Genomic DNA, 15,899 nt, shown 5'->3' on the forward strand with positions numbered 1-15,899 from the left:
CCTGGAGAAAGCTGTAGGGCAGCTCAGGACAGCTCAAATGCAGTAGACTTCAGTTCATTTAAGAGGCAAGAAGAGTCACTCCGGTTTAGGGAATCATCCTGCATCCGCACTTTTTAGTAGTCAGGTCTGATTCATAGCAAAGTAATAATTTTGACAGAGAAAAGAAGCGCCTAAAATGCTTTCTTGCTGCAGCGATGCCAACAAAAAAGCAGGGCTGGGAAACTCTGACAGCATCTGCAGCTTACTGGAACAGAGAAGTAGGCTCAAGCCAGCCAGACCAGCTCAGCTGCCTGGAGTTCAGCTGTGGCCATCAGCATACGCGCTGCCAGAAGACAACCTGAGCATGAAGCCACCCATCCGGGCAGCAGGTGACATGGGGCCCTTAGAAAAAGGCCACCACAACCACAGGACATCACTGTCCCACCAAAGGATGGCTCCAGGAGAGGCAGCGTGCACTGGCTCACGCTGAGCAGATATTTAGAGTGCCATCAAGCTGGGCAAAGGCTGGATTTAGCCTTCAGAAGCCAGGTCTCAACTCACGTTTCAACAGGGAGAGGGTGCTGCCATCGTGCCCTTCCCTTGTGCGCTGCGGGGTCGCGTCCGGGAATCTCCCTGAAGGTGACACAGCTCGCGTTGTAAACGCTTGGCCTTCGTAGCTCCGGCTGCAGCACGCGGTGCTCTGGAAGGGTGAGATGCTCTGGGACCAAAGCTGCTCTCACAACGCGTGGCTTCCTGACGGGGAGCTAACAAAATGATGTTTCATCACAGGCAACGCAGCCAGGGCCTAAATGCCAGGCTCCCCTTTGACAGCTTCACATTTCGTCTGCAGTCTCCACCTAACGAGAGGATCTGCAGTTAAACCCCATTTGCTGAGGCTGAAGATTAGAGATAAGAAGCAGGAGATTCAGGAACAAAAAGAGTAAACAAAGGCAACAGCAGCTCTTATTTCCTTCCTCATTAATTCCTCACTGCAACTGCACTCAAAGGAAACCACCTGACGGACAGACAGTCCTTACACCAGGTCAGCCGCTTCTACAGAGGGGGGCAGGCCAGCATCAGACCCCAGAAAAATAAAATAAACATGAGCAGAACCAGGAAAACCTCGCACAAGGTGGGAGCAGGGGGGCTTGGTACCTCCCGGGGAACACAAGCTGCTGTCTGCTTCTGCTGCAGGCAGCCCAGCTCCAGCTCGGTGGCGTAAATCCTGACTTAGCAGGCTTGAACAGGAATTTCCCTCTCCACGGAATTCTGCAGAGGGCAGCCACATCTTGCAGCGACCCAGGACAACACTGGGCAGACCTTACAAGTGAAGTCAACGGGAGTCCTAGCACAGATTTCATACGTTGTATGTACAGAGGCAGCTTTAAACACGGAACAGCTTGATAACAGCGACCCTTTAGGACAACAGTGCAAACACACACATGTAGGGAACCGCATAACCCGAGTCATCAAGATTTCTTGGCATATAGACACTTGCTGGCCATTTTTCTCAGCTCCACAGTGGGATGGAAATGGAAACTTCAGTATTTTTGATAACAGATAATAATGACTTAGGTGAGTGTTTCTAGTCCTTATTTATTACATGGGCAGGAGGCCAGACAGAACATTTAGTTAATTAAAGTTTTATTGAAAGTAGCAAGTAGCATGTTTCTGATATCCTTCTTTTTTTTTTTTCCCAGTAGAATATAGCCCTTAGCCTTCCTCTAATGTACTAATAAAAAAGAAAATTAAGAAAAATAAAAGCCTGTGCGACTCCTTGCAAGATCCAAATAAAAAAGCTGCTGCTAAAATTAAAAAAAAAAATAATAATGCAGGAAAAATGGGCAGGAACCTTTCTTGTCTAGGTTGCTAAGGGGGAAAAGGTAAAATTTGGTGTAAAAGGCAGGAGGTAGGAAAAAAACAACAAGATCCTCATACTCCAGGCATTGGCCAAATGTATCAATCCTCGTTGTATTTGTTTGTCATGTGTTACTCACCAGGCTTGTTCACGCCCTGGGAAGAATACCAGACAAAACAGATGGTTAGTGGCCAGCAGAGAGCACACAGCTACGAGACCCACTCGGGTCTGCAGCCGCCCCTCCTTAACGAGCACTTCCCAGTTAGCAAAGACTGATCCTGCGTGATGCGACAGGTCCACGACCCAAAGAAATTGCTTTACAATATGATCCCTGACTGCAAAACGCGCGGCCAATGTATTTTCCGTGGGCTCGCCGCGTTTCCTACTGGTGTGTTTAAGTTTCCATTTCACGCAAAAGCAAGCTCTGTTTTTTTCGGTGATACGACCCAGCTGCACGCCGAACCCGACTGCTAAGTCTTTCAACTCAAAGGCCTCGAGTTGGTTTACAAAGACACAACAGTTTGAAATAACAAGTTTCCTACCCGTTCTGCTTCTCAAGGCTTTGCAGCGCACGTGTCGCCGAATCACAGGAACCGCTCGCTCTGCTACAAAGGCTTCCAGAAGGCACCGAAAAAGGAGCATTAAATCTTTACAGCGGTAACAGGACGAGGGGGCAGAAATGCCTGGGTTCCCCCCCCCCCCCCCCCCGCCCCGTTCAGCCTCACTAAGTTTTCCTACGGTTCATTGGTCAGAAAGTTAGCAAGAATTAAAGCGTAGCCAGTATTTCCCATCGCAGCTGCCCACAAAATGACAGTTTAGATTGTGCTGGAGGAAATCAGCGCGGTTTTCTTGCGCGACAGCCTTTTAAAAAGGTAGCAACCATGTCGTACAGCAGCTAGACACAACGCAGGAAGAACCTAGAGTGCTGTTCTGTTAATGCTTTAGTTAAATCAGCAACACCAGGCTGCAAAAGGCAGGCTACAACAGCCACCACGGGGAATCCTAATGGAAAGGTAAGCAGCAAAAACATAAACAGAAAGAGAAACTGGTTCATAACCATGAAGCAAATAAAGAATCGGGTCAGGTAGTTAAGTTAAATGACTTTCTTAGGCCTCTCCTCTGAAATTTTGGCTGGTTACAGCCTAATTTGTCAAGGTTTTGAAGCCTTCAAGATAGGAAGCTCCCCCAGATTTCCTGTAAGCTGGTGGCTGAGTCAAAAAAGGCTCCACCCAGGAGGGAAACCTGCCAGGGCTGGTTCCGGCACTGTGGGATGGGACGCGTGCACAGCAGCCTTTCGAAGCAGGTTAACACACAAAAAAAAAAAAAAAAACAATTTTGTTCGAAGAATTCGGATCAAGAGGAAACGAAGCAGCAGGGAACCAAAACAAAAGTCCAGACTGGAGGATCTGCAGGTGAACGGGATGACAGGAGGGATTTAGTTGTGCAGAGCAGGAGACTTCAAGCTTGTGATGCTGGTGTGAAGGACTCCTGCAAGCTTATCTCCCGCAGATCAGCCTGAAAGTTCACAGCTTCAGCTTGTAGCGAAAATGCATACGGTACAAACAGATACACCTCAAAGAATTATTATTATTTTTAAATTCTCTCACTTCCTTTTCTTTCTGGGCTTATGTAATAAGCTAGTCCCATAATCTGACTCACCTTCTTACCCTGCCTGCGCTCCACCTGGAAGAAGGCATTTTGCAAGATACCTCTGGCTTCTGTGGCAGATTTGAAACACATAAAAAGTCCAAACGATTTGAGCTTTAAGTACAAAGACCTCTTCTACAAAAAGCACAACAGCCTGCTGGGTGTGATTGAGCTGTACTGCCACCCTCTCTCTGCTCTCACTGAGCACTGCCCCGGTTACCTTCATCCACGTTCTCGCAAGAAGCACTTTTGGTCCTTTCACAAACTTTGGTGTCTGCCCGCTACGTAACTGACACCTGTACTCCAAAGCACCTTGCACTTAAAAAACCTGTAATAAATTGTCTTATGCTGGATAATGCAAAAGGTTCTCCTGCAGCAAGAGTAAATGCAGCCAGTCAGCGAAGGACAAGTCTTGTCACTGAAAGCCTTTCCTCCAGCTGCTGTCTGCTTTGCCTTTACTTCCTTGCTTCTTTTGTTCATGCCTGCAGCAGAAGCAGCAGGGATCCAGCTGCAGCCCAGTATCACGCCGTCTGGCTCTGGAAACCACACCAGCACGCAGCTTTGCCCTCCGCTTTACGCCCTGCCTGTGAAAAGCAACGCAGGGAGTCTGGAGCGGGGCTGGGAGGAGAGAAAGCGTGGTGCCACCACCAGCACCAGCTGCAAGGCAGATTTTTTCCATACCGGTTTTTAGTGCGCCCGTACGTGCGCACCTTCGTTGGATGTCAGCCGAGGGCCGCCAGCTCTGAAGTTAGGATTTAAGCTGCTGAACAGCTGGCTCTGGATTAAAAGTTTTATGTTCCGAACAAAAATCACACAGGTGAAGGGGGAGAACTGCACAGTTAAATTAAAGCCTCCCATTAAAAGAGACTCAGCAGGCTTAAACCCAGCCTAGGCTTTAAATGCCCTGAATTGTTCCAAGCTTAAGCTTCCAGCCATTCATTCTTCATTCAACAATTAGTTTCCAGAAATATTTTTAAATCGTTTCAAACAGCACCATGGTTCACTGCAGGACCTCCTGATTCCCCTAGCACGCCCTATCACTTATTTACCTTAGATTTTCAAATTAGCCAAGTGCTGATGAGTTCCCGTTCAAATGAGCCACAAGCACCGGAGCAAACAAGGCAGTTAAGGCAAAGGGAGCTGGTTCAGACAGCATCCAGCACAGAAAACATTTAACTGTCCAGAAAACTACAAAAAGTTTGCTTCGTTTCTTAATGACTATGTTTAGAAACAAGAAATGCTCGTTAGAAAGTCCCTAATTACTGCACAGAAACACCACGAAAAACTCCCCATCTCTTCGTTTCCATCAGTGATGCAAACACTAGGTACTGGCATGAACCACGGGCCTTCCAAATGCTTCTTTAGAAAAGGGGGAAAAAATCCCAAACCCTGTTCCAGGACCACACTGCTCTCACACAACTCAGATACTGACACGCGCAGTGACTGCAGGAGTGCTACCACCCCTCCAGCAAGTGAGCACTGTGCTGAGATGAATCTTCTTTCGCATTAAAAACAAGCAAACAAACAAATAAAAAACAACACATTAAGGTCACGGCCCTTGTGATCCAAAGGACTCATCAAAACCCCCAAAAACCACAATGTTTATCCTATGCGCAGTCCAAATCCTAATGAAATTTAACATTTGGCCGGGACAGAGGAAAAATTGCCATTTAATGCATCTGTAGCTGGTGGCATCCCATAAAACAATGCCAATCACTTGCCTTTGACTCAGCTACGTTTCCACATTTAGCACAGCCGCTTCGGGTGACTGACTCACACAAATTATCTATCTGGGAGATGAGTAAAGAAAATCTCCGGCATGATTCTGCTGCAGCTTTGCAAAATGAAGCGCTATTTGCCTGGTGCTCCTTATTTGAACTTCAATTATTTGGAAATTTGATTTGAATTCCCATTTGTCTTAAGGAATCTTCTCAGAAGCCACGAGCTTAATCAGGGTAACGTAAGAGGCACAGAACTGGCACGTACGGAAATGACCACGGCCTAACCAGACCCTGTTTTCGCGAGGCAGCAGCTTTTTAGGCTGCCTACTTGCCTGAAGGCCTCCATGGGAAGAGGATTTCTATCTCAGGGTAGTGAGTTTCTGCCTGAAATACAAAGTTTAACGTGTTTATATTATCAGTTTGTTATGTTTCTGTTTGCAGCATCTCATCCTGTTTGTTTTCCTCTTGCTTCAAAGTCCTGAGTTAAAATTCTAGCCTTGCACTAATTAGTTATCGCTGGAGGCAAGACGATTCAGTCTTTGTTTCCTCATCAGCTAAAAAAAAAAAAACAAAAAAGCAAACAAAAAAAAGGACAACAATAAATATTTATCTATTCAAATACATATTGGAACAATTTGTTTGCCCTGACACAGTTTGTTTTTCAAGGACACAACGATTCTATAAAATTCTAAGCGGGGATTACCTCGTTTAGTTACACTACACAAAATCAGAATAATTTTCTGTGAATGGCTTGTTGAGCTTTCACCTCCTCTTCGTTTGGAAGGAAACCGTGTCTTACAACACATCTCAAGCTGCCCATTTTGCAAACCATGGTACTCCAAGGTGAGTTTGAGGCATCTTAACTCTGAGAAGTTTTTAAGAAGAGAAATGATACACCAATTATATAAATCTTTATAATCCGAATGGCTGTATTAAAAAAAAAAAACATTTTTCCAGTCCCCTTCCTGAAGGAAAACGCCCAGTAGGAATGGGAGTAGGTTCTCCTTCTTTCATTGCTTTTACAGTACTGAGCTCTCTCTGATATTCAGTGTTTTGTTGACCAGTATGTGTAATGTGGTGCTTTCTAAATCCAGCTCAACTTCATGGCACTCTAAACATCTTGGGTAGTAAATTAACTTCATCTGTAGTTGTTTTAGCAATCAATTAATCAACTTCCCATTAGAAAGAAAAAATACCTTCGAATGAAGTGTGATTCTGTAGATAAAATAAAGATGAATCTTAAGTCTGGTGGACTATCAGATCTGAGCAGGGAATCACTCGAGGCTTCTGCACCATTAAAGGTTAAAAAAATATATATTAAATGAACTCACCAATGACTCAAACTTTAATATTTAATTCTACCAGTCTTTCTGTTACTAGCAATAAAGATATTAAGATCCACTGTTACAAACGGGAGGGAGGCGTTGGAACGACCCCTCAGAGCAGTTATTTAACAGAGCACCGTTTTATCAGAGCAATCTGTGTCCCATTCCATGGGACTCGCCATTAATTGGTTTTCAGTCGATACTGGCAGTAACAGGCTCTTCAGAAGCACGTGCTCCTCTACCCCGAAGTTCATGACTAAACCCTTGCCTTGCAGCGCACAGAACAGCTCCTTACAAACGCAGCCCTCCCCCTCATGCTACCAGATGATGGAAGTCAGAGGAATTAAGCACATAAACAAAGTCTTACTCTTATATAGAGAAACACAGAAAAGTAAAACAGCTTCAGCAGCTTGACTCTTTTTTTCTTGCATAATTCTGAAGGAGGTAAAAGCAGTTTCATTGAAAGCTGGTCCTGGGATGCTTCGGTAATGAAGAATTTCACGTGGGAGACACTAAGAGCTTAATTAGCACAGTATTCTAAAACTTAGGCATCCTTCTGGGTGGAGAGCTGAGGGCATCCCAAAGAGCTGCCCACAGGCTCAGCACCACAGAAATGGGAAGAAACAGAAGTTTCTGTGGCTGATGCTGCCTGCAGTCATGCTGTGCCATGCCAGCAGCAGCGCGATAGTTTTGAAGAAAGGAAATGAAGAACTACTTGGCTGTAGGAAACCATGGCAGTGGATTAGGAAGAGACCAGGCAGACACCTGAATTACACTTTGGACAGGAAAAGTTAGCTACGTATACAACTGTTAGAGCATCCAAGAAGTCTCCCAGGATTTAAATACTTTCCTCACTTCTCAAGTTCGTCACCTAGGTCCTTTAAGAAGCTATCCCAGCCTCACTGACCGCACTAATCTCTGACTCTGCCCCTAGAACTGACCCTTCTTCTTTGGGGGGTCTGCTAGAAAATTTCACAACAAAAGTGACATCCACTGCAGAAGTTTTCCAGTGAAAAGTATTGCTCTGGGGTTCTTGAAGTCCTGTTTTCTTAGAAAAGTGGGTTTCTTTTATCTGCCTGTGCTCTTGTACAGGTGTATAGGCACTTATATGTCCTTGCAACAGCTTTTGGCTGATGCTGGCAAATGGATTACCTTTAACTAAAGGCACACGTTGGATCTTGGATCTGTCAATCCTGTGAGTTCCCTGGATGCAGACAGCAGGTTGGAGAGATGTCTTTTTGGTACTCCTACACAGAAAATAAGATCTTAAGTGGCTGGAAAGTATACGGATTCCTGTAAGACAGCTCACAGAGTGAAAGTTATTCTTGTCATGCAAGGAGCATGAGTGAAAAAGCACTTTTATGTAGATACATAAAGATCTATCTAAAATTTGACATTTCCGTAACAATCTGGCTGTCCAGCAAAGCAGCTGCATTCAGCGCAAAACTGATCGCAAAAGCAAGAAGTATTTTGACTCCAGGTTTGCAAAAACACAACGTTAGCATCACAAAAAATGCCACACATCACCGTTTTGCATTTCCGATCACCATTCGCTCACTCTCTCCTCCCTATTTCAATCGTAAATTCCCCAGGGCAGAGAGAGTCTCTGGAAGTGGCAGGACGGTGCTAGGCAGGAAAGGCCCTCGGGCCCCTGGGAAACAAAACAATAGCCGGCACATTTATTTGCTAACTTGAGGTAGTAATTTTTCCTCGCATCCTTGAGCAAGGAGATTTATTTTGCTTACTAGATTAAAAAAAGATACATCAAAGTCACTGAACATGCAGTAAATACGTGGATTTAAAGGGAACTTTGAAGGTATGGCACTTCAGCATGATTAGGAAAAGAACGCAGCACATAAAACAGCCACATAAAACTCCCTCTTTTCACTCAGTCACTAACCAAAGAGGAAACACAACAGGCTCACAAACTTGGATTTGATTTTTCTCGAAAGAGAGAATGCTTTGATAGAAGGACATCTGTAACATGTTTCAGCCCCTTAAACTAAAAGGAAATGACTAGTATGGACATCCACAACTACAGTCCTCATGACAAGCTTCAAGGCTGGCTTTCTCGTTGCTGGAACCTCAGGGCCGTTTTTGTGCATCTTTTCGGCGTAATATGGCACCAGCCCAAGAGATGAATCCTTTCTGCTTTTCAGGGACATAACATTTCTTAAATCCTAAAGCTAGCTTTTTAAGTTATTTCCTGGGGAAAAAAAAAATAATAATATGTTTGTATTTTACGGAAGAAGTTTATGACTTGTTCAGTCTCCTTGAACTTGAGAGGTGTCGTGGGTAAATGAAGAGCCATGGGCATGCCTAGGCTGTCTTTGGAGGGCTCCGCAGCTGCGGTAACAGAACTGTAAGGGCAGCCCCAGGCACTGCCAGGGCTTCTCTCCAGAATAAACAAAACTCCCCGTGCCTGGGCGTTTCTGGTCAGCGCGTCCTCGTGCAGCTTACTTTGACAAAAGGCACACCTGGAGGTACAGTGCACGGCGCTCCGGTTTGCTCTCTGCGCTGCGCAGAAGCACTTCTGAGGCTTGGAAAGGCGGGGGGAGAAAGTTGGTTTACTTTTAGAAACGCCAAAAATCACCGCCTCCCAGCCTCCCAAAAAAATGAAACCATCGTGACTATTTGCCCACCCTTTCCTCCATTCGTTGAAGAGACCCAAACTTCACTACAGTTTTTTGCAAGAATACTTTCCGGGAGCAGCAGTGATGTCCGAGACATTGTGCAAGTAAAACCCCACGTGCTACAGCTCACATTACACCACGTATTACAGCTCTCATTACACGACATAGCTAATCTTCAAGGACAAGTCACCTGGGAAAGCTCTAGGATGAAAAAAAAAAATCATAATATAATGCAGAGACTATCAAAACCCAATCAAACTCCCCCATGTCATCTCCAGAAATAACCACCTGGTGTCTCAGCAGCTTCAGGTGAAAACTGCCTTTCCTCCTCTGCCGACAGCCAAGCACCAAGCTGTGCATCTCCGGGGGAGCCCAGGAAGGGGAAGCCTCATCCGCTCTTCCGTGAAAGGCAGCGAGGAGCTCAGCTACCGCAGGAAATCTGAAGGAGGCGCCGGCAGCACTCCGGGATGCCCACCAGGTCATCTTTTTCCCTGGTGAAACCTATAAGGAAACTGAGGTAGTGGAGATGCTTTCCATTTGAAAGAGCGGAGCGCTGCACGTGTGTAATGGGCTGCTCAGCAACTCGCCCTGCCCCTGCGAAGAAAGTTTCCTTCGGCTCCAGCTAAACCCCTTGCTTTCCAGAGGTACCAAACAACAAAGCTTGTCTTCTGTGTCGTATTAACACGCAAAGCGACTCAAGGCCGTCCATTCCGATCCCCATCCCTAAGCACCCTGCACCTCACCCACCTGAGAGCGCAAACTCCAGCCTCTCTGAAACCTTTTTAGCCTGCTCAGCAGCACCCGGCACAGCCCCTGGCCTACATCAGGAGAGCATTTATGCACACACGAACGGTCTTGACCCACTTCTCGTCACACCGTCTGAAACGCTCAGAGCTGTGAACTCCATTTCATCATTAGCTCTAGAACAAAGGCCTGTGCATAGCCACGAGCCCTTATGAATGCCCATTCACTGCGCAGGCAAGGAACAACAAGAATCATTCTGTTGTTTCCCATCACCCTCCTCCTCTGGCCAGCCCACCAGGAGACCCACTGAATGCCAGCCCTGTAGGAACACCTTGGACCAGCAGTGCTGGGCTCCCCGTCCGAGCAGATGCCGCTGGGCTCCCGAGTCAGCTGGCACCAGCTGGCACAAGCACGGTGAACTGAGCGTCCTTCTGATACGGATGGGAGAAAACTCTCAGTATTCAAGTAAGAAAAGTAACTTAATATGAGCTTCCCTTCACACAATAACAAGCAGTTTCAGGACTCGGTTTCCCTCCCTAAAATACACTGTGCTGCAAAGCAGAGGACCACGGCATGGCAAACACGAGGGCATTTTCTCCTTCAGAAGCTTTTGTAGGTTTTAGCTCTATACCTTACAGGTGACTTTAATTCCTGCGTGGAGGATAAAACCAAGACCCATCACAGAATATCCTGAGTTGGAAGAGACCCACGAGGACCACCGAATCCAACTCCTGGCTCCACGTAAGATCGTTGTTGTCCAGGCAAGAGCACGTTCCACGCTTGATCATCCTAAAGGCAGTTCTCCATAAGATGCTTAATGCAGCTGTAAATGTGGCAGGCTGAGATTTGCTAGAGGACAGACCAGGGGTTTAACAGTTTATCCTGCAGGCACGCTGCCTGAAGTTTCAGTATAAACGTAAAATAAAGAAAGAAACCGATCTCGGCTGAAAGAAAGGAGTTTGTTCCGCTGTTCCTAACTTACTGCATCGCTCTTTGAAGGGCGTGTATCTGCACCAAAGGCAATCTTCTGGTTCCGTGCTGCCAGAGAGATTTTAAAAATGCAAGCAAATCCAGGAGGTTTGTTTGTAGGATAAATAACCTTTGCTTTATTTAGCCCTATCGCATCTGTACTCCCAGCTCTCACCATGAAGCTAGCAGCCCTGTCCCATCCAAGCAGGCTGATGACCTGCTAAAGGCTCAATTTTGGCTCAGCTGGAGTAGATCTATACCGGAATGCAAACTGCACCAAGCCCTGCTTTAGACCCAGGTTAAAAGAGTAATTACTGAGCTGAAACGTGATTTAACAATATTAGGGAGACTTGGAAAGGCTGCTCTCTCGCCTGGGATTTTCCTAGCCTTCACTGCACAAAACATTCCGGTGTTGGCCCAAACACGGAAAGTAGACCCAAAACATGGTTTGAAATTAAACTGAAGGCCACAAGGGACTTTGCAGCTGGCACAGTCACCAAACAGCACCGCGACCAAGCGCTAGTTCAAACTTCAGCGCTCCCCCCCAGCGCCAGCATGCACAGAGGCAGCAGGCACCCTCCTGTGGTTTCTGGTCCCGCGGGAGGAGGAAGAGATGGCTCCGTTTGACCACGGCCTTCATTTCTCACAGATTGCTCCTTGTTTGTAGCACTTCTGCCACAGGAGGACCGTGCTGCTCCCCGCTGCCATGCGTGGCCCTTCACACTGAGTCCCTGAAGCGAAGAGCAGGAGGGTGAGCAGAGCAGCACGCGGGGAAGAGCGGCTACCCCTTGAGGAAGATCCTCCCAGAGCCTCCTCTCTCGGGCTGGGGATCCGCACTCGCACATTATCTGCCCCCCAAAGGGCTCACGGAGGGGCACCACGGTCCCATCAGCACCCTCCCGGCTCTGCAGAGCCTGTGCTTCCCTTCTGCCAGCACTCGCTCACCGGCAGCTGAAGGGCCTCCCCAGAGGTCCAGCCACAGACGTATCTGTGAAAGCAGCACCCACTAGGTGGAGGCAGGTGTAGAAAGGGGAAGAAAAAATGTTATTATCCTTCTCCCTCCCCTGTGTGTGCTGAACGTCTTAGCTTAAGGACACACAACTACAAAAACCTCCCGTTTTCCATCGCCTAACAAAGGCCAGCAGGCGCGTTGATGCTTGAAGAAGCAGCCGAGCACTAACCGCGCCTCAGGCAGGTTACCGGGCTGCTTTTCATAACCCTCTGCTCAGCCACTTTGGACCGTGCCTCTTCTCTTCACTCCACGTGCTCTGTGCAGGCGGAAGGAAGCTCTTTCGTTCCAGCACCAGCCAGCAGTTCAAAAGACCCGAGTTCAAGCTCTTGCACCACCGCACATTTCCTGTGCAATCACAGAAAAGCCAGTTACTTTTTTGGCGCTTTTATTCTCCATCTGCAAAGGGAAGGAGTCTTCCCCGCAGTGCAAAGACACAACACCTTTCCATTTCAGCATGGCTTTGAGAGGATTAATTCAACCAGAGAATGCACTCACAGAGATAAGTCTGACAAGAGCATTAAAGATGTGGAAAAAGGAAGATAAATTACCTGGGCAGGACTTCATTTCTCGCTTTCTTAGCAAATTTGCACCTCTGTGTTCAGGTTGTTGTGTGACCTTTCCACAGCCTAACCTTCATGTTGGCTTGTGTTAGAATTAAACATCAAAACCTCGACTTACACACTCTTTGGGTAAGTTTAAATAAAAATAATTAAATAAGTAAATAAATAAATAAATAAATAAAAAGGTTAAAAGAGTTTCAGGCTCTTCGCAACATATTAAGCTTGAAACTATACTTCAGAACTTGCCAGGTCTGGCCAAACCCGAATAAACTTTTGACTAGTCACTGAGCTGAAGAAGCATTAAGCATAATGTTTGTGTGGGTTTTTTTCCCTCCAAAGTTAAGACTGTGTGTGGAACTTGTTCTCTTGGTGCTTGCTTTTTCCAAAAACATCAGAGCAGTATCAGCTGGGAATTGTGTCTGACATGCTCTTTTTGGGTACTTCGGAGATGCAAACAGATGGATCCAAAGTTGTACCGTGCAAAAACGCCAGATATAAAAATGGTCCATCAAAGATTCTGGAAAGCTGAGCATGGACTCGCTCTCTTTAAAGCTACCACAGTGCCAGAACAGCCTCACCGCTGGCCAAATGTATTTAATATTGTCAACTGCATACAAAGGTAACAATTCTGTTCAATAAAATCTTTTTTTAAAACTGTAATGAAGCCAAAGTTCTGTTAAGGCCAATTATTGGTTAAACATTTCCACTCTTCTTCCCACAGCTAATAAGCAAGAATGCTTGCTTATATCTTTACCAATTTTCTTCTGCTCCCACTTTAGATGATCTTTCTTTCTTTAATGCTGTTACACGACTGGTGTTTTGACGTTACTCAAAAACAGGTCTGCTTCTCAACACCACAAGCAAGGCACTATGTAAAAAGTTCAGTGAATTCCCCCCCACACCACCCCCTGATCTGCTCTCTCAGCCCATCTCAAGCCTGGCTGTTACACTAACACGACTCTCTCAAATAATCTGCTACTTCAGCAAGTGCACTGACCATAACCACGCACAAATCAGCTTGCAAAGAAGAGGCCTGTGCATGTGTGAGAAGCGAAAGGTCTCCAAACTGCAGCTGCCGTGCAGTTCTTCACTGACCTAGCTGTGCGGTGTTATTATAGGACAGTTCAACGCTGCTAATCCCCAAACCTTTAAGTGCTCAACTTGAGCCACAGAAATTTCTGACTTTTGAAGAGAAGTCCTGAAAGATCTCAAGACTGAAAAGAGAAGGAAGATCACAAACTGATATGGAGCAAAAAGGAGAAAGCAAGTTGGAGTGTGTTTAGAAGATCTGGTTAGAAGACTGTCTCACTTCTACCCCTTACCTTCAGGAAGCATGAGCATAACATTTTAATTAACAATACTTCAGTGCTGGATATAAAGTAGCAACATTACTCTCGGGCATTTTAGACCTTTAAAACACAAATGACACTTCACCTGCCAAAACCATCCCTGGCAAAACTCCACTGACATCAGTGGAACTACACCGACCATGAAATTGGCCCACAGTTGCTTTAAGACAATAATGGCTTTGTTTTAGGAGAAATAGGGTATCTGTGGTTGTTTTTAATAAAGCCTAGCAAACAATTGCTTATTGTTACTAAGCAAATATCACTGACAATAAGCAAGCAGCTATCATATTTGCAGTACACATTGTCTGTCCATTTATTGCTTAGGAAAACAACCGTCAATACAGGAAGAAGATTCTCAGTGTCCTGTTCAAATCACGAGGAGATTAAAGACTGACTGCTTCTCCAATTGCCCACAAGATCCACAAGTAATTATTTCCATTTTAACAATGTTCTTCCACGCTCCTAATTCACTGCCAAGTCAACGAAAGTTAAACATCCCAGTTGGAGCGGCAGGATTTAGCGCACATACCCACGTACCACAGTGCTGCCAGGGAGTTACTCGACAATACCCCCACCGCAATCCACATACAGCAACCACATTACGCTCATTCAAACGAGTTTTTTTTTCCTCATTTTGTTGCATTTTTGTCTGACTGTGCAGATTCTCAATGAAAAGCAAAAGTTCACGTGTTCCTGGCTCCTTCTCAAGCGTGCCCTGAACTTGCAGAACCGGACTCTGCTCCGACACCAAGGCACTGCCATACGCCAGTACTCCTTAAACTATTAAAGAAAATTAAACAGAAGGAGGAAACACGTACGTAAGTCACACAGACCTTCTATGTTGCATGCCTTGCCTGTGTGGATGCTCAAATTCTCCGAAAACACTTATCTGTGCAGTCAAGCTAACCAGTCGTGAAGCCTTTCAATCCAACACGTAGGGAAATGGAGACATTGGGACCGTCCAGGCAGTTCAGGGAAACTTTTGACAGAGCCGCAGTTAGAGAGGTGGAAGCACAGAGGGAGTTAGCCAGCCTCTGAGGCTTGCAGTTTTACTAAAAAGTGGGTATTTGTAGGGATACGACCACTCTGCACAGCCAAAGTTCAGCTGCGGCCGCTGCTCTGAGCTCACCTTTATCGGGGCAGGAGATAAAAGAAGCCATCCCGCCATCGCAAAGCGATGTGATTGTTTTTCCATCTCTTCACATCCAGCACCACACACGGACACTCGGCCACCACAACCAACCCAGGGGAGAATAAAAGTTACTCTGCGGAGCAAAACCCCTCCGCCAGCCCCAAAAGCGAGAGGAAAACCACCCAACACGGGCAAAAGCCATGCTCCAGAGCAGCCCGGACAGCGGGGCACCCTCAAATTTCACCCCCTCAAGTCTCCCATCCTAAAACGAGAGAAATCGGGCAGAGGGAGATGTCCCCCCCGGGTCCCCTCAGCCCCCTCAGGCACCCGGGGAGCTTCGGGGTGTGCCCTGAGGGGATCCGGGGTGCACCCTGAGGGGAAGCGGGGTGCACCCTGAAGGGATCCGGGGTGCTCCCTGAGGAGAAACGGGGTGCACCCTGAGGCAAATCGGAGTGCACCCTGCGGGGGGGATCTCCCCCGATCCCCGCCTTCACCCCGCCGCCCGGGCTGTCCCGCCCCGCCATCGCAGCGCCTTTGTGTGCGGGAGATCCCCGGCCACAAAAAAAAAACCTACCTCGGCGGGGGCTGCTCTCCCGGAGCTGCCGGGGAGAGAGCACCGGCAGGAGGAGAGAGGGACACCCGGAGGGAAGGAGGAGGGACACAGAGCCGGAGGGAAGGCGGCAGCTGCCCGCTCGGAGCCGGCCCGGCCTCGCCTGAGGGGAGCGGCGGGGCCGGGGGCGGGCCGGGGGCGGACCCGGCGCTGAGTCAGCGCCCAGGCGGCTCCTCCGGCCCCGAGCACGGAGCCGCCTTTGTTGTCGGGCTCCCTCGGGGCGAGGGGGAGACGAGGGGGAAAGCCTGAAAGAGTGAGGGGATAAAAGGGGGTGGCCCCCCGCCCCGGCATGAGGCTGCCCCTGGCCCCCCGCGCTGAGGGGGGAGAGGGGCCGGGCCCGCCATGGGCAGCAGCCGTGGT

The 15,899-nt window shown here is 47.4% G+C and overlaps 1 protein-coding gene across 4 annotated transcripts in view; it reads right to left on the bottom strand.

The window, feature by feature from the left end:
- FAM107B (family with sequence similarity 107 member B) overlaps positions 1 to 15,638 on the bottom strand; it is a 60,305-nt gene extending 44,667 nt beyond the window's left edge. Inside the window, exons 1-2 of one of the 4 annotated variants that reach the window (XM_048062543.2) lie at positions 15,504 to 15,636; positions 7,683 to 7,777 (exon numbers count right to left, since the gene is read on the bottom strand). Coding sequence is in view for 2 of the 4 variants with exons in the window: in XM_013197075.3 (XP_013052529.3) it covers positions 2,380 to 2,479 (100 nt within the window). In the remaining 2 variants the exon portion in view is untranslated. Of the gene's footprint in view, positions 1 to 2,379; positions 2,508 to 7,682; positions 7,778 to 14,926; positions 15,071 to 15,503 lie in introns of those variants that run through there. The other 3 variants (XM_048062542.2, XM_013197076.3, XM_013197075.3) reach the window with 3 other exon arrangements.
- Between the last annotated feature and the right edge of the window lie 261 nt (positions 15,639 to 15,899).

This window comes from Anser cygnoides, chromosome 1 (genome assembly GCF_040182565.1).
Source record: "Anser cygnoides isolate HZ-2024a breed goose chromosome 1, Taihu_goose_T2T_genome, whole genome shotgun sequence".
NCBI lineage: Eukaryota > Metazoa > Chordata > Aves > Anseriformes > Anatidae > Anser > Anser cygnoides.